A 23,360-nucleotide genomic window follows, 5' to 3' on the forward strand; every position below is an offset into this window, starting at 1 on the left:
GTTGGCTTTGAGTGGCGTCTTGTTGTGCAGAAGGTTGTGAGTTCTAGACACAGCTCGTGGCAGAATATAATGCACTCTGTTACACTTAGAAAATAGTGTCCTGAATAATACCTGTTGGTCTTTATCTGCAGGTTCACTCTGGCTCCTCAGTGGCATCCTGACTGGATGCTCATGCTGGTCTTCACTCACACACACCTCACCGTGACTGTGACTTTGGGGCTGCTGTTTGTACCAAAGGTAACCGTGCTTTCTCTCCTTTCACTTTTCCCTGAATACATAACCAGTACATTATTAAACAGCTTCGATAATGGTTATCGTACTGTAATTGAAATGCACCTCTGGGTATTTCATCTCTTCAGTCCTGTGGAGAACTTTTAAACACTTTTGCTGAGTGGGGAATAAACCGTTCATTTCTAAAGTCTTAATTAAAAGCCTCAGAAGAAGAAAACAATGGGATCAATCTTGTCTGTGGGCGACACGTCTCACAAAGACACACACACTGTGGAAAAGTGCACCAGAACATTTTAAATAACATCACTCTGTCTGTTTTTTCTCCCCCTCTCGTTAGTGTCTGTCAACAGGGACTCAGGCGAGTGATGACATTGCCACTGAAACTTATGAAGAGGAGCTGGACATGGGCCGGTCCGGGTCCTACCTCAACAGCAGCATCACCTCAGCCTGGAGCGAACACAGCCTGGACCCCGAGGACATACGGGTGAGCAGGGTCCCTCCCTTTTTTCTCTGTTCTGTAAACTGAATTTGTTCTGGTTTTAAAGGTTTAAAGTTTTAATGTCGTGGGTGAAAGACTCCCATAGTGAATGGATAATGGTGAATTGAGAATCCATCAAATTGGATAGCCATGGGGGGTATCTTGTCCGAGAGCCATGTTTCACAAAAGCAGAGAATATTACAGTTTCGAGAGTGCCGTTGGTAACAAATCCGCGATCGGATGTCATCCATCTAATTATCAAGTGATTGGCCAGTAGAATGGAGGGAAGAGGTGGCCGGTTCTCCCTTCACCTTAACCTCGCCAGGATCCCTCTCTTGCCTCTGTAACGTCAGCGTTTCCTCTTGGGTAGCCCAAAAATTGGGTCAGAATTACAGAAAGATTCCAGAGCAGATTAGTCGAAGTTGAAGCCTGAATTGAGGTAAGTAACTGCCGATCTGATGTTAAAAAGTTATTGTCGGTTTTAAGAAATGATAGTGGATACTTTTAGAGTAAACATATTTAGATTAAACACCCATTTGCTGTTTTGTTTGGGAACATTCGGAATTGTAATAATTAGTGATACAAATGTAATTTGCATAACGCTTTTCATTACAAAGAAATATGCAGCTACCTAGATTTGATAAAATGGCAATGGTGTCCGGTTTTGTTTTGATGTACACTTGAGTATCAGCAAAGCAATGAATGTTGATGATGTAATGTCTGAGGAGTTAGGTGAGTGGAAGCGTGTAGATTAAAAACAGGATTGGCCCCAACACTGAACCCTGTGGGAAGTCGCTACCTTGTGGCAACATTCCGGTCTGTCAAGGAAATGGACCATGGTTAGTTTGGTTTGTGTCTGTGAAGTGCCTGTGATGGTTTGTGCCTGTGATGTCAGTTTATGTCTCTAGAGCAACAACAAAACATTTGCATTGAACAAGCAATATGTTTTCTCATCCACTTCCTTCCTTCCTTCTCTCTCTCTCTCTCTCTCGCCCAACCCATCCCTCTGTGTCATCATTGTAGGACGAGCTCAAGAAGCTTTACGCCCAACTGGAAGTCTACAAGCGCAAGAAGATGCTGGCCAACAACCCACACCTGCAGAAGAAGCGCAGCTCCAAGAAGGGCCTGGGCCGCTCTCTCATGAGGCGCCTCACTGAGATCCCGGAGACCTTGCACCGACATGGCAGCTATGGCAGCCGTGAGGAACGTGAAGGTAGCGAGCACGGGAGCAACCGCAGCACCCTTCGACGGAATCCCTTCGACTCATCTCATTCAGGTCACAAGTCCAGGGAAGACTCTTTGAAGAACAAAGTTCTGGGCCTGAATAAGTCACACAGCTACGACCACGTTTGTGACCAAGCTAAGGAAACTGCAGACGGAGAGGGCTCGGGTGGGGACAAAATGGCCACCAGCGATGGTTCCTTGCTGGGATCTCTCATTAGGAGGCAGGTTAAGAAGTCACCGGAGCCTGCCCCAAAGGTGGAACCGGCCGAGTCAGTGCCCTTGGTCTGCAAGTCGGCCAGCGCGCACAACTTCACAGCGGACAAAAAGCCCATTCAGCTGAGGACGTCCATCATGCAGAAGTCACTGAGTGTCATCACCAGTGCCAAAGAGAAGATGCCCGGGCTCACCAGCAAGACCCATAGCGCAGAGGATGCCAGCAAGAAGGGACTCAAGGGTCGCGATGGGAGGATACTGTCTGAGGTGGACGAAATGGAGTGTTATCCTAAGATGATCATCAGCCAGTCGGTAGAGTACTCCAGGACACCCATGGCCAAGATGGGCATCATGAAGCAGCAGGTGAGCGGCAGCCAGCCGTCCATCAATACAGAGCCGGGGAGAAACCTGTATGACCTCTCCGAGGTGTGCTCTTGGGATGTGGAGGACCCTCCAACCCCGTCGGAAGGAAGGTCCCAGAAGCATGTGTCCATTGCTCCGGGAGAGACCACCACGGTCCACAGGGGTGATGGTGGTGGTGGCACGGGTAGCACCAAGGGCAGTCGCTCCCAACAGAAGCAGCAGAGAGCCGCGGGGCAATCGCCTGCAGGCCGACAGCGTTCCAAAGACAAGGGGGGTGAACGAGACGAGGCCAGAGAAACAAGGAAGCCCAGGTCTCCCAGATCTCCGCTCTTGCTCAAACCGGAGGTGTGCCCCTGGGCCTTTGAGGTGCAGCCGGTGTTGGGAGGCAATTCAGACTCCATCTCCCCAGAGAGGATCAGACGTAAGAGGAGCGTCACACCCACTGATGGGAAGCCCAAGATCCTCCACTCAGACTACTCCAAATCCACAGGGAGTCTGCTGCAGCCGCCCACCCTGATGGTGGACATCTGTCCCTGGGACTACAATGAAGCCCCAGCCCCTCCTTCCCCCAGCCAGGAGAAGACCTGCTCCAGTCCCACGGCTCACTCCAAGCGGAAACGAAAAGGTTCGTGCTCCTCCAAAGAAAGGGGAGAGAGGGGTGAGAGAGAGAAAGGAGGGAGGGACAAGGAGGAAGAGAAGCAGCACAGGTCAAAGAGCAAGGAGAGCTCCTCCAGCAGGCCCTCGGAAAGACCACGTGTCAGCCAATCATCAGAGGGTGGTCCGGTCACCGTGCCAACATCCGGGAGACGGAGAAGCTCGACAAGAGACCCGGAGGCGTCGGAGAACAAGAGGGTGGAGGCGTGCCCGTGGGAGGTAGAGGACGCACATGCCAGCGTAGCACAGACAAAGCCTTCTCCAGCGAAAGAAAACTCTTTGAGTTCTGATTACAAACAACCCGTAAGCACTGCTAAAAGGGTTGACGTTTGCCCCTGGGATTTTGAAGACAATGGGTCAGAGAAAAGTGCATGATAATCGAAATGATAGACTATGTGTTTTGTACTCACGGTAAAAAAAGCCTTGCAAACGGGGTTTTAAAGATAAGGGTGGGAAAAACAGTTGCACTGTGGTTATGTCAAAATAATTTTGTGAAGTAAAACATGACACTACGGTCTGTTAAAGCATTCCAAACAAAGTATTTGTTCAATTACAAAGTCCTGTTGTTAGTTGTGCCATTAATGCAGCTTAAAGTCACTTCATCCGCATTGTAGAGAAATGTTTAGTAGGCACTATTTGCTTGTACATTTGCTCAGTTTGCAGTTTTGCGCGTTTTGTCACACTCTTTAATACGTTGAACACGTCCTTACTACCTGCAAGGGAATTTACACTGAATTAATTACAGACAATTAATTGTGGGACTGATTTAACCAGTCCATTTTTGTAAACAACTAATTGATGATATTGCCACATGTTCCATTATACTAGACTGGAGTTCTCTTTTGTCTGTATCCTGCACCTGGGTCATTCCATTATGCTAGACTGGATTTCTCTTTCGTCTGTATCCTGCACCTGGGTCATTCCATTATGCTAGACTGGAGTTCTCTTTCGTCTGTATCCTGCACCTGGGTCATTCCATTATGCTAGACTGGAGTTCTCTTTCGTCTGTATCCTGCACCTGGGTCATTCTTGTCAAGTAGTGGGCCAAGTATGAATTCAGAGTGTTGGTCATCGGGAAGTGTATAATGTAACTACCATATGAAGCACAGTGCACAGATAATTATACTGTTAATTCTGGGGCCTTATAGATTATACAAAGGATGTGAATTTGAAGTGTTGAGTAGGAGAAATAGCTACATAGGTGCACCATACATAGTTACCACTTGCATAGCAACATGAGGATGCACCCCCTTAATAAGGAAGAGTATCTCACCTGTATTTGGTCTCCTTTCAGTCAAACATGCTTTGTGTTTGTACAAAAAACAAACTGAAGTTTATCTTTGATGCATACGTTTTGTAAAACTGCTATAGAATGTGGCAGAGGACTTCCAGAAATTGCTTTGTGTCAATTCATCAACTTACATCCAAAATGCTACACCATTTGGAAATTGACATTTTTTGCAAAAGAAACAAACATTTCTTATTGGACAAGTTAAACTTAGTCCCTCCCCTGTTTCAGTCTGTTTTCCTCCAGTTGGCTTCCTAGTGAGTAAGACCCAGCTAATCCGTAACACAATTCTTCTCAGTGGTGGAAAAAGTACCCAATTGTCATACTTGAGTAAAAGTAAAGACACCTTATTGGAAAATGACTCAAGTAAAAGTGAAAGTCACCCAGTAAAACAGTACTTGAGTAAAAGTCTAAAAGTATTTGGTTTTAAATCAAAAGTAAAAAGTATAAATAATTTCAAATTGCTTATATTAAGCAAGCCAAAACAGCACAATATCTTGTTTTTATTTATTTACGGATAGCCAGGGGAACACTCCAACACTCAGACATCATTTACAAATTAAGCATTTATGAGTCTACCAGATCAGAGGAAGTAGGGATGACCAGGGATGTTTTCTTGATAAGTGTGTGATTTGACTGTTTTCCTGTCCTGCTAAGTATTCAAATGTAACAAGTATTTTGGGGGTTTCTGGATAAATGTATGGAGTAAAAAAGTTAATTATTGTCTTTAGGAATATAGTGAAGTAAAAGTACAAATTGTCAAAAATATAAATAGTAAAGTATAGATATCCCCCCCCCAAAATTACTTTAGTAGTACTTTATAAAGTATTTGTACTTACATACTTCACACCACTGATTCTGCTGTATCCATTAATGCTACAGTGACTTCTGCATGACAGTAAACATATTGGCCCAACGTCTCACTGCTCTTAGCGAACTCTGCTCTGTTATAACCTGTTTGTTGAGTGAACTTGTACCACTGTCGTATTCTTACTATAATGCTTGGTAACACGCTGTTGCATCCACATAGGAATATTTATATTGTACATTTATATTGTGTTCTGTTGTAATCGCATGTACATAACTCCCCCCCTTAACCTGCAATAAATATTTATATATAACTCAATGTCTTTTTCTGTTGTTATTTGATGGGTAATGTCAAACAGTGCTGACCAACCCTGTTCTGGGAGAGAGAACCTACTGTTTCATAACACAGAACAACACTACCCCCTGGTGGTGATGAACATACATAACCAAACTGTTGACAATAACCAATGTACACTGAGAGTACAAAACATTAGGAACACCTGCTCTTTTCACCTGATGAAAAAGCTATGATATCTTATAGATGTCACTACAATCAGTGTAGATGAAGGTGAGGAGACCATTTTAAAATAAATAGATTTTTAAGCCTTGAGACAATTGAGACATGGATTGTGGATGTATGCCATTCAGAGGGTGAATGGACAAGACAAAAAGTTGAAGTGCCTTTGAACAGGGTATGGTAGTAGGTGCTAGGCGCACCAGTTTGTGTCAAGAACTGTAACGCTGCTGGGGTTTTCACGATCAACAATTTCCCGTCTGTATCAGTAATGGTCCACCAATCAAAATGATATCCAGCCAACTTGACAAAACTGTGGGAAGCATTGGAGTCAACATGGGCCAGCATCCCTGTGGAACGCTTTTGACACCTTGTAGTCCATACCCCAACGAGTTGAGGCTGTTCTGAGGACAAAATGGGGTGCATATCAATAATTAGGAATGTATTCTTAAGGTTTTGTACACTCAGTGTATATTTTCTGCAGGCTCTGTATTTCAAACCCACCAAATCATTTCAAAGTCTCTGAAAGTGATTGTGTTGTTGTTTGAAGTTAGTTTGAGATGATTTGGGACATGGGAATCTATAGGATGGTACTTTGAGGAACATTGACTTTTGGTTATAAAATACTCATATTATCGGCAGTGACAAAGTAAACAAGACTACAGGGTGGATAGCAATCGCTCCTTGACCATAGACTGCTATCAATAAGGAAACAAATGTGTTAATTTGTAATTTGGCTGAATGAGACCCCTTTAAGGGGCTCATACATGCTTATGACAAGTCTTATAATGGTACTTTCTCACAATCCATAAATTATTGTACAGATTACAATTTTATTAGGTGTCTAATATCAAACTAATGAAGTCCCAACATAATAAATTATACTTGAGCCTAACAGATGGCTAACTTGTAAAAACCCTTACATTTTTCTACATTTAATCCAGCACATTGAATTATTAAATATTGAATATACTATTGAATATACTGAACATATATTGAATATGTGTTGATATTATAATATAATAATAAAAAATACTGTATATCAGAGAATGACAAGCATCTGGTCAGTACTGGGTCAAAGTTGAATACAGAGAGAGACTGTGGGCTGTAGTTACTTTGTGTTCTGACAATAAACAACACAGGCTTTGTCTTTTCTACTTGTGTGTAAATGATGGTGGTTATGCTTATTTGTTTATTAGGAGTTTGCCCATTTTATTACATAATCTACACCGTAACGGATTTTTTTAAATTTATAGAGTAATTTGGGGTATTATCAACAGTAAAATACTTTGAAACGTTTTACTCCAGCATGCTGTAAATTATGGTGAATTGTGGGAAAATGTTGTGGGCGGGGAAAGACTTACTGTATTTTGAATGGTGCTGAATCCGTACGACAGATTCTCCTAAACTATGTTGATGATAGAGAAATTAACATTTAATTATCGCGATACAGCTTTAGTGGACATTCCTAAAGTCAGCATGCCAATTGCACGCTCCGTCAAAACTTGAGACATCTACTGCATTGTGTTGTTTGACAAAACTGCACATTTTAAAATTGCCTTTTATTGTCCCCAAGCACAAGGTGCACCTGTGTAATGATCATGCTGTTTAATCAGCTTGTTGATATCAACTTGATATGCCACACCTGTCAAGTGGATGGATTATCTTGGCAAAGGAGAAATGTTCACTAACAGAGATGTAAACAAATATGTGCACAACATTTAAGAGAAATAAGCTTTTCTTGTGCATATGGAACATTTCTGCTCATGAAACATTCCAAATAATGCCATAGTCTGAAAATAGATTATATAGATTCTAGTCTGTCCGGAGTAACCTGAAAGCACATTATGAAATGTAATTTAAATCCAATTCAGCTGTGATTATTTTTGATTTGACAAGTTTAAGGACCAGACATTGAAACGGGTTTAGAATATTTATTTGAAGAAATGTAATGGATGTCAGAAGGATTCAGGAAGGGAATGAGAATTGGACCAGATGAAGCCAACATCCTTGGAGAAACCTAAGAGATGCTAGACAGAAGAGGTCCTGCAAAACTCGATCAGGCCAGTAACACACAGTGACATGCATTACAGAACACAGAGGAGGGACGTTAGTTTGACCAGGTTTAAGTAGGGTGGCAGTGGTGATTAAGGAGAGTGAGGACAGGTGTTGAGGCTGATTAGCAATGTGTTGCAGCAATGCTAGTTGAGTTAGTAGGGAACAGCGTTCAAGGCAACTACTGTAGTGAAGTGTTGCGTTCAAGTCTTGTCCTATATCCTGAATTTTTGTTCATTCTTAACACCATTTATGGTTTAGTTGATTTCAATTCCATATAAAAGTAGTAGCCTATTCTTCTTATGTTAAACACTGTCTATACAGTTTAAATTAATGCTTTTAATTTAATAAATCATAGAACACAAACCGAAATTATTGAAGTTAAGTCGCTAGATAGGATGATCACTAAACGCTTTCAGCAGTGTCGTAATTAGCCTGCTAAATTGATAAACGCTGGTGACGTCAACTATGCTGGCAGGGCTGGTCCTTCGTGTGCAGAATCGACTTCTTCAAGGGTGACTAGCGAGGAGGACATTGACTGACCCGACACTGTACATCATCTTCGCTGGATTTGAAAACAAGAGTTTCAACATGGGCAACGTCCAAGTGAGTGTCAAGTTTTGGACAATTTTCTTTTTAATAAGTGCGTTATCAGCTTTTGTTGACTTTCTAGGCCTAGTAGCCTATTTGATGCTACTGGACAGTGTAGCCGGAAAGTAAACGAATGAGTAGGCTGCAACGCTCATTTTAAATGCGTCTAGGTACCACTCGACTGATCTACGTGTCAAAGATATAGTTATTTATATTATGTTAGAATGTAAGAAGAATTCAGCTAAATGGCCCATCACATTGCTTTTGGTTATCAAATCATTTTAAAGCTTTAAAATGTCCGTTCTTCGAAAATGTATGCAAATGGGTAGTCTTCATATATGATTTGTGTATGAGGGGAGCATAATTTATCCATAAATAGCCTACTGTTTGTCATAGCCTGTTATAAATGTATGTTATGCAGCAGGACCATTCATATGTCAACCGACTGTATATCAAATGAGTGTTAGGAGCGTTGGCAGCTTGAGTAGGCTGCTTCTCTCTGGAATTTCTCAGAAATGCTCCACACTCAATGATCAATAAGGTTGCATTGTCTTTGGGGAGGCTGAGCGAGGAAGAGGAAGGGAGGCTGACGCCTAAGTAGCTTTGTAGCAATATGCAATTGCCCCATGACTCAGCGCACAGAGACTGCACCCTTTGCTAGACTAGGAACGGAGGGGAATCTAGTCTACTGTACTCAACCATGAAGGAAAAAGTATTTCTCACATGATCTATACCGAAAAGACTTTCGTTTTAGGCTGAATTATGTGGCATAGACCTATGATTATTTGAGACAGATATGACATCATGGGAAAGCATATTTTTGTATGTCATATGTTATATTGGTGTCATTGGGGTCCTGATTCTGAATGTTTTCCCATAGCCAACTGTTACCCCCTATGAGGATTTTGATGTCGTGGCTGATATCAAGGCCATTCGCAAATCCTGCAAAGGTTTGGGTAAGTGTATGGACTCATATATATATTCCCGTTCAATCACAATATTCCATTCAAGCATTAATCTAGGCCCAAGGCTATAGGTTTCTCAAATCCGAGCCTTGAGGTCGACAGTACGGTCGTTTTTCTTGTCTCCCTAATGAATTGATTAATCAATGTCAGTGATTGGCCAGAGCGATTGTCCCAGCCTAGGTCTGAATCAGTTCCTGATTAGAAGGGGCAGAATGTAGACCAGCAGTACTGAGGATTAGTACAGGAACTTGTCATTATTGTCCGTAGTCCCTTGCATAGGGTCATGGATGTTTTTACTTGCACATCACAGATGGATGCATGACGTCATCCCATCTGATCAGAAATAAAGTGACCTAATCACCATGTATCTACCATTGAGTCAATTATGCAGCGATGGATTATACAATGAACGGATCAACGGATTATACAATGATAGTAGGACAAGATACAGTTGATTTATTGACCCTCCATAAATGGATAGTTTTGAGCATCCGCAGATCAACTGTTTGCAACCTTGTTTGTTTTTAAGTGTCTTTCTGATTCCTCTCCACCAGGGACGGATGAGGAGGCCATCATTGAGATCCTGGCCAATCGTTCATCAGCACAGCGCTTGGAAATCAAGCACGCATACTTCGAGAAGTATGACGACGTGAGTCGTTTGTCATCCGTAGACTCAGGAAGTCAACACATTAAGACGTTTTTATGTGAAATGCAGAGTCCAACTGTTTGCTTTACGACTTTAGCATACTTCATTTGAGTTGTAGGGGAGAAATACTTTTTGGAGCACAAGATGGATGTCCCGAATGATGAGTTAGCACTGTGAATGAGCGATGGAAATACTAACATGTGTAAAAGAAAATACATATCATTAAAATGGATGGTGATGCCATTGTACAGAATTTCCCCTCCTATATTTCTGCCTCCTTGAAATAGGAATCGAGGTCAGAACTTTCTTGTTTAAACGAGAGTGGAATTCCACTGTCCTTTCATACGTTTATACTATCTAGACAGTATGGAAATAGAGGGGAGACGGGAGGATGCAGGGATTGAACCCTGGTCTCTGGTGGGGAGGCAGACATGTGACAGCAGCAGGTGTGTTACCACTATACCACAGTGTTTGCACGAGGAAAGTCTTTTGAGGCTGTCTGTTCTATGTATTGTCCATACTAAGGAGTTGGAGGAGGTGTTGAAGAAGGAGCTGACTGGTAGTTTTGAGATGGCCATCGTGGCCATGCTAGATCCGCCCCACATCTACTCTGCCAAGGAGCTGAGGAAGGCCATGAAAGGGGCGGGCACCGACGAGGCCGTTCTGGTGGAGATCCTGTGCACCAGCACCAATCAAGTGTGTTACTTGACCATTAAGCCAATTGTGTCTCCTTCTTGAATAAAGGTTTGGGTTTATTGTCCGAACTAGCATTGATTTGGACTGTCATGCTCAAATCTGCACTCTGTCATTATCATGTGTGTACATTCCTGCAAACAATGCTGTTCAACAGATCCATTTTACCTGTCCCAATGCTGTTCAACAGATCGTTACCTGTCCCAATGCTGTTCAACAGATCGTTACCTGTCGAACTGACTTTTTTTAGACGGAACATATTATTATTATGTATATTATTTAGTGAATGAAAACAGAAATGCTAAAGCAGAATGTCTCTTGTTATTCCCTGACTCTCTCCCAACAGGAGATCCTGACTTGCCAGGAGGCGTATGCCCAGGGTAAGTATTATTAGCCAGGACTTCATAAGAACACATTTTATGGTTCAGAATATGGTCAGTCAACCCACACGCAACCAGTGTTCTTGTATTTGTTATGTGTGAGTCACTACGATGAATCACAGTGGAATCAGTCACGTTTTCCTCTCTCGTTCCCTGGTGGAGATTTAGACATGACATCATAAATTCATTTTAGAGTAATGTTGGAGCTTTTGGATAATCTCCAAACTGTCGATGAAACGTGACACTGTTTACCCCCTTAAAAACAATATGCTGACCCAATGTCTGTCAGGGGAATTATTGATACATTCCATGCTGTTGTGATATTGAATTCACTTTCTTCTCAAATTGCTGTCCTTTCATAGTATTGCATTTTTGACATCCCATTATTTGGTTTTGTGAACTTTTGTCTTCATTTGTTGCTACTTTGTTTTCCTAACACATCTGAAATTGTGTTTTTTCTTTATTTTTACTTTTTTCTACATTGTAGAATAATAGTGAAGACATCAACACTATGGAATCATGTAGTAACCAAACAAGTGTTAAACAAATCCTAATATATTTTAGATTCTTCAAAGTAGCCACCCTTTGCCTTGATGACAGTTTTGCACACTCTTGGCATTCTCTCAACCAGCTTCACCTGGAATGATTTTCCAACAGTCTTGGAGTTCCCACATATGTTGAGCACTTGTTGGCTGCTTTTCCTTCACTATGATGTCCTACTCATCCCAAACCATCTCAATTGGGTTGATGTGTGGTGACTGGAGGCCAAGTCATCTGATGCAGTGCTCCTTCTTGGTCAAATAGCCCTTACACAGCCTGGAGGTATGTTGGGACATTGTCCTTTTACAAATGATAGTCCCACTAAGCAAAAACCAGATGGGATGGTGTATCGCTATGTTTGCCATGCTGGTTAAGTGTGCCCTGAATTCTAAATAAATCAGACCGTGTCACCAGCAAAGCACCATCACACCACCTCCTCCATGCTTCACGGTGGGAACCACACATGCGGAGGTCATCCGCTTGTCTACTCTGCATCTCACAAAGACACGGTGGGAAAATCTCAAATTTGGACTCATCAGACCAAAGGACAGATTTCCACCGGTCTAATGTCATTGCTCCTGTTTCTTGGCCCAAGAAAGTATCTTATTATTGGTGTCCTTTAGTAGTGGTTTCTTTGCAGCAATTTGACCATGAAGGCCTGATTCACGGAGTCTCCTCTGAACAGTTGATGTGTCTGTTACTTCAACTCTGAAGCATTTATTTGGCCTGCAATTTCTGAGGCTGGTAACTCTAAAGAACTTATCCTCTGCAGCAGAGGTAACGCTGAGTTTTCTGGTCCTGTGGCGGTCCTCATGAGAGCCAGTTTCATAGCGCATGAAGGTTTTTGCGACTGCACTTGAAGAAAGTTAAAAAAATTCAGTATTGACTGACCTTCATGTATTAAAGTAATGATGGACTGTCGTTTCTCTTTGCTTATTTGCACTGTTCTTGACATAATATGGACTTGGTCTTTTACCAAATAGGGCTATCTTCTGTATACTACACCTACTTTGTCACAACACAACAGATTGGCTCAAATGCATTAATAAGAAAAGAAATTTCACAAATTAACTTTTAACATGGCACACCTGTTAATTGAAAAGCATTCCAGGTGACTACCTCATGAAGCTGGTTGAGAGAATGCCAAGGGTGTGCCAAGCTGTCAAGGCAAAGGTTGGCTACTTTGAAGAATCTCAAATAAAAAATATATTTTTTTGTTTAACACTTTGTTGATTTACTACATGATTCCATGTGTTACTTCATAGTTTTGATGTCTTCACTATTCTACAATGTAAAAATAGAGAAAAACCCTTGAATGAGTAGGTGTCAGAACTTTTGACTGGTACTGTACATCTGGAATGACCTTTGACCTCTACAGTGAGACCCATTTGTTTACCCTTCAGTGAACGAATGTGACCTTGTGGCTGACATTGAGGATGACACCAGTGGAGATGTCAAGAACCTCCTGATATCTCTTCTGCAGGTAGACAGGGTGATATTCTATGCTTAAAGTACCTGTGTCAAATATACACATTTTGCACCAATTGATCACGTGACAAGGCGAAACAAGACATCAACTGGAGTTGTTCCCCTTTGGGAGGCCAGTCTGTGGGCCTTGTGCCCACTCTTTCACCACCCCCTTCCCACTTCCCCTGCACTAAAAGGTACATAACTCATATCCCCTTCAATCCTATCACAATGACCATGTAAATTGATTTGGATAAGAATGACTGCTAGGTATGAAAGTTAATAGACGTAAATGGGAAACAGGAAAATACATTTTGGTTTGGGAAACCTTCCCAAATGCCGCTTTGACTCACGTCATACCTTCGCGTGATGGGTTGATTCCTCCCAGACCTGCTCTTTCACTCTCTTACTCGGTCGCTCTCCGTCCTTTCTTTGTCCCCCTTTGCATCTGTTCTTTACCCCCACACCCCCTTCTCTCTACCTCTACCCTGATAGGCTAACCGAGATGAGGGCTTCGAGGTGGACGAGGGACTGGCCGAGCAGGATGCGACTGCTATGTTTGAGGTGAGCTCTCACTATGTACAGTACCAGGCTCTTCCTTTTGTCTGTTACTATCAACCCCTCATGATGCTCTAGGAATCAGTATGAAGGTAAAGGTAAGACTTCATCCCTGTTGTGCAACAACAAATAGCAGTTGAGGAACTAATTTCTTTAGAGTAAATCTGCCATTGACATCAATGTGTGATTTATGCAAAAATCCAAGTTGTGCGTGTGGATCTCGAGACACTGATTTTGACTATCCCTGTGCTTTCTGCTGGTGTGTGTATTATGGTCTTGATGAAGAGTGTCTTTGTTTGTGGATGTCAGGCAGGAGAGGGTCGTTTTGGAACGGACGAGTCCACCTTCAGTTACATTCTGACACACAGGAACTACCTGCAGCTTCAGGCCACCTTCAAGATCTATGAGCAGGTATGTACAGTACACCTGCTATTTGCCACTGGGGGGGGGGGGTGATGAACTCTGTCAACGCTCTGAATTGACAATAATAGTCAACAGTGTAAGAAAATAAACGTTATTACCTGGTTGGTCCAGTGGCGTAAGCCGCTGCCTCCAGCCCACATATACTGCTGCAGATCTGTCCCACTGCTCTTTCCTCGATCTGTCCAATCCAATAAACAAGAAATGCGTGAGGAGTGGGACTGCCCCACTTTTTAAAAATAAGAAAGAAATAAAACCATTTGCCATTTACATGGAAGCACTTCTAAGTACTTGGGGAAATTGCCTGGCAGTTGTCAGTTATGTTTTGTACTCAGTATGAACATGGACAAATGGATCACCATCTTGATTATGTGTTCACTGTCCTGTTCTGTCCAGCTCTCTGGGACAGAGATCCTGGATGCCATTGACAACGAAGCCACTGGGACCTTGAAGGAGTGTTACATCACCCTGGGTATGTCACGTTTTACATGGTTGCTATAACTACCTCTAAGTTAAATACACTGAACAAAAATATAAACACAACATGTAAAGGGTTGGTTTTGTGCGCCGAAATAAAAGATCCCAGAAATTTTCCATAATGCACAAAAAGCTTATTTCTCCTTTGTTTACATCCCTGTTCATGAGCATTTCTCCTTTGCCAAGATAATCCATCAATTTCTCTACCATAAGCCACCTCCAACATTGTTTTCGAGGATTTGGCAGTACGGCCTCACAACTGCAGACAATGTGTAGGGGCGGCAGGTAGCCTAGTGGTTTAAGGGCGGCAGGTAGCCTAGTGGTTTAAGGGCGGCAGGTAGCCTAGTGGTTTAAGGGCGGCAGGTAGCCTAGTGGTTTAAGGGCGGCAGGTAGCCTAGTGGTTTAAGAGCGTTGGGTCAGTAATGGAAAGGTTGCTGGTTTCAGTCTCTGACCTGACTAGGTGAAAAATCTGTCGACGTGCCCTTATTGTTCCTGTAAGTCGCTCTGGATAAGAGTCTGCTAAAACGACGTAAATGTGTAACCAGCCCAGGACCTCCACATCCGGCTTCTTCACCTGCGGGATCGTTTGAGACCAGCCACCCAGACAGTTGATGAAATTGAGGAGTATATCTGTCTATAAATAAAGCCCTTTTGTGGGGGAAAACAAATTCTGATTAGCTCGGCCTTGATCCCCTGTGGGTGGGCCTATACACACACACTGTGCCCCTTCCAGTCATGTGAAATCTATAGATTAAGGCCTAATGAATTTATTTAAATTGACTGATTTTCTTATGGACTGTTAAAAGTGAAATTGTTGCATGTTATGTTTTTATATTTTTGTTCAATATAGCTAACTAACTTGGCTGTGACGTAAAGCAAACGACTTCACCAAGTGTCTGAAGGAGTAATCATGACATCCTCATGAGACGATAGCATAGTGGGTAGACTCCAAAATGAGGAATTAAACTTTCATTCATCAAATGAAAACAGAACTGTGGCATTTTCTGTTTTTTGACTGGGTTGACATGACATTGAACCCAATGCTGGAGTTGGACTTAAATGCCCCTCCACTCAGTGCTTCGTGAGGCACAAAGGGAAGTATTCATCTGTGTATCTGCATGCACGTCTTTCTCTACAGTGCGGTGTGCCAAAAACCCTCAGCTCTATTTTGCCCGTCGCCTGAACGCCGCAATGAAAGGGGCGGGCACCGACGAAGACACGCTCATCCGCATCATCGTTGGTCGCTCAGAGGTATGACATCAATGCATGAGACACAGAATACTACTCTTTAAGGGGGTTTAGTATCACCAATGTGTTTTCTAAAGCTTTTGTCCTGTTAGGCAATGCCTTTCATTTTGTTTCTTCCCCTCTCATTTTCCTAACGGTGTTGTGTAGGGCGTATGATGGACGGTGGTGCCACAATTGTTGCTTGAGCAAATGACGCCACCTTGCTCAGGAATCACTGTTGCTAAAAAAAAATATATATATTTTGCTTACTGTAATAAGGAAACTGTCACCGTTTTTATAATTATTTCTTGAGCAACGGATTGATTCTGTGGACCATGTTTTTGTCAAATAATTTGAAAGTTATTTAACTTTTATTAGCTCTATTCATGGGTTGTACGTTTCTTCACAATATTGTTTTCAATGTTTTAGGACTGATGCCCAACTGAAAAAGATTGAGTCTAAAGTGCATTACTGTGGCTTGGAAACACGATGACATTTTTCAAAAGGGGAAAATCTTTATTGTGACGTCGCCAGATTGGCTTTAGATGCAGTGTAACTTTAGCTAGCTAAGATTTGGGGGACGGCACTGAATTTTAGCTAGCTAACGTTAGCAATGATAGCTAGCAAAGTTTGTAAAATAACAAAAACTAATGGCCATCTCTCTAAAGTAAATTTGAGGACATTTCCTTTTCATTATTTCTTGAGCAATATCATTTCATTTCCAAGTCTTTCGTTCAGAATTACTAGGCACCAGTGGCCTTCATACGACCCATACTGGTGCCCTGTTTATAACGATGTCTGGACAGAGGTGCAACCCACGAATACTACTACTACTACTTGCCCTGAATAAGAACATATCAAAGTCATACGAGGATAATTATAGAACCAGAAGATCATGTAAATGTTTGTGTTTCCAACAGTTTGACCTGGAGACCATTAAGGAGATGTACCTGGAGAAGTATGATGTTCCTCTGAAAGAAGCTCTGAGCTCTGAGTGTGGAGGAGACTTCAAACGTCTCCTACTGGAGATCCTGCACTAAGACCCCTGTTTTTCTCTCTTTCTGTTCCTCTTCTTTTCCTTTGACAGTTCCACTCCTAAAACACCTGTCTTCTTATTCTTCTACCTCTCTCATATCCTCTTCCTCCTCTCCGGCTCTGACTGCAGCATGGACCAAAAACCAACCACACCGTCATGTTACTAACACAGACAAAAAAAACGTCACTAACTTCTACATCGAGTTATGAGCAGAAGACTGCCAGGTAGCCTGGGTCGTATACTGGATAATGAATTATGCCCTAGACCTGAACTATATACTTAACCATTATATTGATAAACTATGTTTATTACACATTCCTCAGTTAGGCTCTTACATACAGTAAACGAACCAACTTATTATTTTGTCACTTTTTTACTTACTTTCCCTCTTATTCAAAGCCACAGGAAGTAGGGGTGCTGAGGGTGCTGCAGAACCCCTTGGGGGGAAAAAACACTTTAAATGCTTTTTTTATTTTTTACAAAATTAGTGAACTTGCCCTTTACTACTCCTGTATTTGTTGAGTAAAAATACTCCTCAGCATCCCCATGCTCTTATTCCTTTCTTGTTTGTGGCTGACGGTTGATGTTGGCTGTAGCATTAGTTCATACATTTACATTTAAGTCATTTAGCAGACGCTCTTATCCAGAGCGACTTACAAATTGGAACGTTTACTGTGTCTACCACATAGATGCCTTGACTAGCCTTAAGATATGCCATTCTTATTTTCTTTCTGCTGCTCCAAGTAATCTCATTGGAAGCTTTCCGGTACATACAGGATCCCGACATGGCTCCATTTTGAATCGAGAAGAGATCAAAACATATATCTGGTTTAGAATTTCTATCCCATCATTTTAGGATGTTTAACCTGTAGGAAAAGAAGTTCACCTGTGACTGGTGTTTATAGATCACCTTTTTAGATCAAAGCCTTCTCTTTTGAAATATTTACATTTTGATTGACAATTCTTTTTTTTTTCTAATAAAACTTGATGGAAAACAGCAGTAGTAACCAATCTAACTAGTTGATATAAAGATGTGCATTGCAGTGGATGTTAATGCTTTTAGAGAGCAATGGGGCTCTAAAAATTAATATATTATGGAAGGAATGCACCATAGCATTGATTGTAGTATTTAATCATTTAAAGGAAATATGCTAATTAATCGTAAGGCTTCAAGTACAATCATAAGCATGTAGAATTAAAGTCAACTACTGTATGGTAATGAATAATATTACATAACCTCCTAAAATGGTATATCAAAAATACCTCTATCTTGTAGTGAGAGTAGGCTTCTGTTGTGTCGGCTATACAGGTGTCAGAGAACGGTATTGATGACAACTAGGTCAATGTCAACGACTTGCATTTTGGATGAATGTTATCCTGAACATGGCCAAAGATTTGTGGTTACTGTAAAATATAAATAAAGCATAGCTATATTAAACCGAACAATGCATGTTGCTGTGTTTATTTACTTTTTTTGTCAACCTCATAAAAGTGAAATTGCATTTAATGAGATTGAAATGTGTTCAGTACTACTGATACAATTTTTGGGGTGGTCACAATTACTTTAAACTGTAAAACAGGCTTTTTTCCCCCCTGTGGGCGTTGCCAAAAGTTCAGTGGAAATGAGGAGTATTAATATGCAGAGCAGTTATTGCCTTGGTATCTATGCCCAGTTTCAATTTTAACCTCTAGATGGCACTATAGATCTGTTACCCAATAACCAAACTGCACGTCCAATGTTGTCGTGCCAACTATACTATTAAGGGGGGAATGCAAGGTACTGTTTGTTACATTGACAAGATTCAGTTCAATTTAGCCCACTCAGCTTCTCAGCTTCTCCCCCCCCCCCCCCCCCCCCCCCCAATATAGTAAGTCCTTATCTGAAAGATATGCTTTCTTTGACTGTGTCTCTGGAAGAGAAATAAATAAAGCCACAGATGGCTGGACTGCAAAGGAAAGCATAATGTTTAGTGCAGTACATTTGAATACTGTTTAATGTTGAGTACATTGTTGGATACACTCCCATGTCATAATACACATTAAGAACACTTAGGTACATTTTAGTCATTTAGCAGATGCTCTTTTCCAGAGTGACTTAGTTAGCGCTTTCATCTTAAGATGGCTAAGTGAGACAACCACATGTCAAAGTTCTAAGTAAAAATGTTTTCCTCAAAGTTTTTTTAATTGGGTTGGGGGGGGTGGAATAAGACTCGGATGTCTTGACCTACCTCTTCAACGACTATGTTTTCGGAAGGTACACTTCGTAATTGATTTATTACATGTTTTTCTATGGCCATTCAGGAAAATCATATGGTTAAGCCTTTTATCTTGAGGAATATACAGAGTTAACAGGGAAACTGAGGAAAAAGCTTGCCTGAGATGCCTCCCAAACAAGCCCAAACTCCTTCCAGATGGTGCAGCATCACCTAGAGGGCTACTGTATCCTTCCACAGGAGGTAGCGCTCTCTCCTTCTGTCTCTACTTTTCGCTCTGTCTACCCCTCCTATTTTTCTCTTCTCTTAGTTTCTCTCGGGTGTAGTTCTGTCTCCCTCTCACCCGCTGGGACTGTTTGTCAGTGGGACACTGTTATTGTGATCTGATGGGTGATTGTCTGCTTTTGAGAACTCTTGTGATTGTGTCAATCTCCTATTTGCAGTTGGTCTTCTGTCTGTGAAACATGTGGATACCACACTTTCTCCCCGGCCCGTCTGCTGTGAAGGCCACGTGTGATACTCCCCAAGGACCGAATCCTAATTAGAGATATGAGCATAACGTCAATGTTTGCATTGACGTCAATGGAAAACCCACCTTCTGTTAAAGGGATAGTTTCCTTTTAAGTGAAGTCTCCCACCTTAGGCGAGTAGTGTCATCCTTCCATGCAGGCAGGTTTTTTTTGGTCCAGCATCTCCTGGGCTAGCAATGGTAGTGGAAGTTGTGGTCTCAAAAGCATTAAAAAAAGCATGTCCCTCAAAGTAACTGACATCGTATATCTGTAATATACTGTACTTGCTATTATATGTGTAAAAGTTGACGATATTTAAATTGTGAAGCATTTCCTGATTGCCTTTTCACTCTGCCCGCCTGCCAAAAAATCATTGTGTGATAGTCTCACCAGTTCCACACACAGTCTGAAAACATGGTGTGGCTGTGTATATTGTTGAAATGGTCTGAAGGAAATTTTTCTGGTTTTGAAAACACAGCTAGCTGTGCTCGCCATTACCACTAGCATTGCATGCAGCACCCATGCTAACTGGGTGATGCTGGACCTAGCTAAATAATGATCTAGCGCACTTAACGTTCCGGGTGATTCAACACCATCTTAGGTAAGTGTAATTTAACGGTGAACCAGAGACTGAAGAGGAAGCGAGAGACTCCACGTCTTAATTTTTTTTCTGGCTACATTAGTAAATGAACTTAGCAGACCAGACCCAGCTGCTATTGCATTGGTGTCTATGGGAGAACCAAAGCAGACTGGAACTGGCCTTTTTTTCCCCAACGGTAAATGGCCTGAGTGAACCATCTTCATTTAGTCACCATCTTTTTTTTTAAACTTCAAATAAGAAAACTGTCATTTTAAACTAACTCCGCGATATGACATTGCCACGAGTAGCACCGCAGATCTTACAGATGAGCGAAACGATGCACTATAATTCTCTCATAGTATCAGCACATGTGCACTTCAATAACTACGTCATAGCTGCGGGACCAGAAATAGTGAAGTTTAGCCTTGCGTTTCAATGCTCTTAATTGTTGGGGAAATTGACCCAAATATTGCTGTTAACTTTGTGCATCGCTGACTCTACCTTGAAAGTAACTGGGCAGTGAAAATGTAACTTTTTAAAAGTAAATATTATGGTAACGCATACCCAAATAATGTTTACTCATCCCATACTTATACTTTGTGGCCAAAGCATCAATTGGAGGGGGGGGGGGGACACTTCAAAACTCAACCTCAAACCTGGATCTCAAACACACCTTTCTGTTGGGGTACGCCCACACCTTTCTGTTGGGGTACGCCCACACCTTTCTGTTGGGGGTACGCCCACACCTTTCTGTTGGGGGTACGCCCACACCTTTCTGTTGGGGGTACGCCCACACCTTTCTGTTGGGGGTACGCCCACACCTTTCTGTTGGGGTACGCCCACACCTTTCTGTTGGGGTACGCCCACACCTTTTTGTTGGGGTACGCCCACACCCTTTCTGTTGTTGGGGGTACGCCCACACCCTTTCTGTTGTTGGGGGTACGCCCACACCCTTTCTGTTGTTGGGGGTACGCCCACACCCTTTCTGTTGTTGGGGGTACGCCCACACCCTTTCTGTTGTTGGGGGTACGCCCACACCCTTTCTGTTGTTGGGGGTACGCCCACACCCTTTCTGTTGTTGGGGGTACGCCCACACCCTTTCTGTTGTTGGGGGTACGCCCACACCCTTTCTGTTGTTGGGGGTACGCCCACACCCTTTCTGTTGTTGGGGGTACGCCCACACCCTTTCTGTTGTTGGGGGTACGCCCACACCCTTTCTGTTGTTGGGGGTACGCCCACACCCTTTCTGTTGTTGGGGGTACGCCCACACCCTTTCCAACACAGAAAATTGTTTTTTTTACCTAATTGCAAAAAAAATTGGAAGGAAAACAGTTGTACACGTATTGTGATTAATTCTAGGTCATATTTCATAGAAATCTGGAAACACTGGACACTGGCATTAACCTGTGGTTAAAGCGCTAACGTGAGAGGCCGGCTTGGTCCCCAGACAGGGGCCAGCACTAGGTTAAGGACTTTGACCTTTTTCTTTATTTTAAATCATAGCTATAACTCACCAGTCATAAGTGGAGTGGTTTTGATTTCTCCCATGATGACATGCTCTTTGAATTCTGTCCCTTTTTGACCTTGTGGAATAGTCTGTGACAAACATAATTCCGATCCAATACGATTGCCCCCCCCAACAAAAAAAATGACATATTGGAATACAAGTATACATAAGAGGTAAGGAGAGGCGTTGCTTTTTTCAACTACTGTACTTGGGATTTTAAAGGTAATGCAAATAGCTAAATAAATGGTAAGGGGATTTTTTTTGTATATTATCATAGTTACTTACCATTAGCATCAACATTGTTGATCTCAATATGATGAGCAAAACGTATATCAATGTAAAGTAACTGAGTCCTGTTCAGTAGGGAACACTGTAGTGAAACGTTTTGCAACGGGAAACGAACTAAGTTAAAATAGTACCTCCCCGTTTCATGCCCTTTACTAATACCTGTGCCATTTTATAAGCCTTTTAAAGTAGAAATAGGCACCTCTGTTCCTGAAAAGCTGCTGCCCATGTGAAAAAAATACTATAGTATTCTATAGTTAAATAGTGTAGTATTCACTAAAGTCCGCAAAAACACTACAGTGAATACGGTAGTGCTTAGTGTAGTTTTGCGGATAAGACTGTATTTACAGTTTACTATAGTATAAATACTGTAGTAAGAACTATTATATACTATTGTATATACTGTAGTGTTTTTGCGGCCTGTATTTACTGTAGTATATACTGTAGTGTTTTTGCGGCCTGTATTTACTGTAGTATATACTGTAGTGTTTTTGCGGCCTGTATTTACTGTAGTATATACTGTAGTGTTTTTGCGGCCTGTATTTACTGTAGTATATACTGTAGTGTTTTTGCGGCCTGTATTTACTGTAGTATATACTGTAGTGTTTTTGCAGACTGTAGTATATACTGTAGTGTTTTTGTGGACTGTAGTATATACTGTAGTGTTTTTGCAGACTGTAGTATATACTGTAGTGTTTTTGTGGACATGACTGTAGTATTTACTATAGTGGGGTTTAAAAAAATCTTTGCCAGCAATGGTGGCTTTGCCTTTGAGGAAACCTACTGAACAAAATAAATACAAATTATATTTTCAATAACCTGTAAGTAGGTAGGACTGAGGTCTGAATGGACAGTTCAGAACTTATGCTCTTTTCTTTCACCTGTAGGGAACACGATATATTGTCGATACTTGGCATGTAGTTTTGTCACTTACTGTACGGGTGGCAAACATTGGGATAAGGGAGGGGAATGGGCAGGGTATATGCAAATTAAATAATGCAGTATAGGGCTCTCCAATCCTTTTCCTGGAGAGCTTACAGTCCTGTAGTTTTAGGTTTTCACTCCAACCCCAACCCTCAAATAATTAGCTAGTTGATAAGAATCAGGTTAGTTACAACTGGGGTTGGAGTGAAAACTTACAGGAGGGTAGCTCTCCAGGAACAGGGTTGGAGTCCCACGCTGTAGTGTGTATTATAGTGCTTTTGTGGTCTGTAGTATACTGTAGTATTTACTATAGTATTCTGCAGTATACTACAATATCCTATAGTAAGTACTACATATGGTCGAGGTATACTACAATGTGTAGTGTATTCTACAGTTTACTGCACAATTCTATAAGTGCTGTAGTATTCTATAGTAAACTGTAGTATTTTTTTTCATGTGGGTGAGTCTGCAGGTTTTTGGTCCTTTTTATATATAGCAACAGATCACATCTCATG

The 23,360-nt window shown here is 41.8% G+C and overlaps 2 protein-coding genes across 3 annotated transcripts in view; both read left to right on the forward strand.

The window, feature by feature from the left end:
• Positions 1-5,577, forward strand: part of LOC139559790 (metabotropic glycine receptor-like) — a 129,595-nt gene extending 124,018 nt beyond the window's left edge. The window contains exons 9-11 of the mRNA XM_071376145.1: positions 132-237; positions 569-715; positions 1,733-5,577. Of these exons, the coding sequence (XP_071232246.1) occupies positions 132-237; positions 569-715; positions 1,733-3,538 (2,059 nt within the window). The 3' untranslated portion in view covers positions 3,539-5,577. The remainder of the gene's footprint in view (positions 1-131; positions 238-568; positions 716-1,732) is intronic.
• Positions 5,578-7,930: 2,353 nt separating this feature from the next.
• On the forward strand, positions 7,931-18,270 carry LOC139559491 (annexin A13-like). Of its 2 annotated transcripts, none has more exons than XM_071375535.1 (11): positions 7,931-8,433; positions 9,299-9,374; positions 9,938-10,032; positions 10,555-10,725; positions 11,069-11,102; positions 13,046-13,125; positions 13,605-13,673; positions 13,977-14,078; positions 14,484-14,559; positions 15,703-15,815; positions 16,712-18,270. In XM_071375535.1, the coding sequence occupies exons 1-11, from the start codon at positions 8,419-8,421 to the stop codon at positions 16,829-16,831; spliced, it is 951 nt and encodes a 316-aa protein (XP_071231636.1). In that variant the 5' UTR covers positions 7,931-8,418; the 3' UTR covers positions 16,832-18,270. The 2 variants fall into 2 exon arrangements, with proteins under 2 accessions (XP_071231636.1, XP_071231637.1); XM_071375536.1 differs by having other exon boundaries at positions 7,970-8,433; positions 10,558-10,725.
• Positions 18,271-23,360: the final 5,090 nt, after the last annotated feature.

The sequence above is a fragment of the Salvelinus alpinus genome, chromosome 30 (genome assembly GCF_045679555.1).
Source record: "Salvelinus alpinus chromosome 30, SLU_Salpinus.1, whole genome shotgun sequence".
Lineage (NCBI taxonomy): Eukaryota > Metazoa > Chordata > Actinopteri > Salmoniformes > Salmonidae > Salvelinus > Salvelinus alpinus.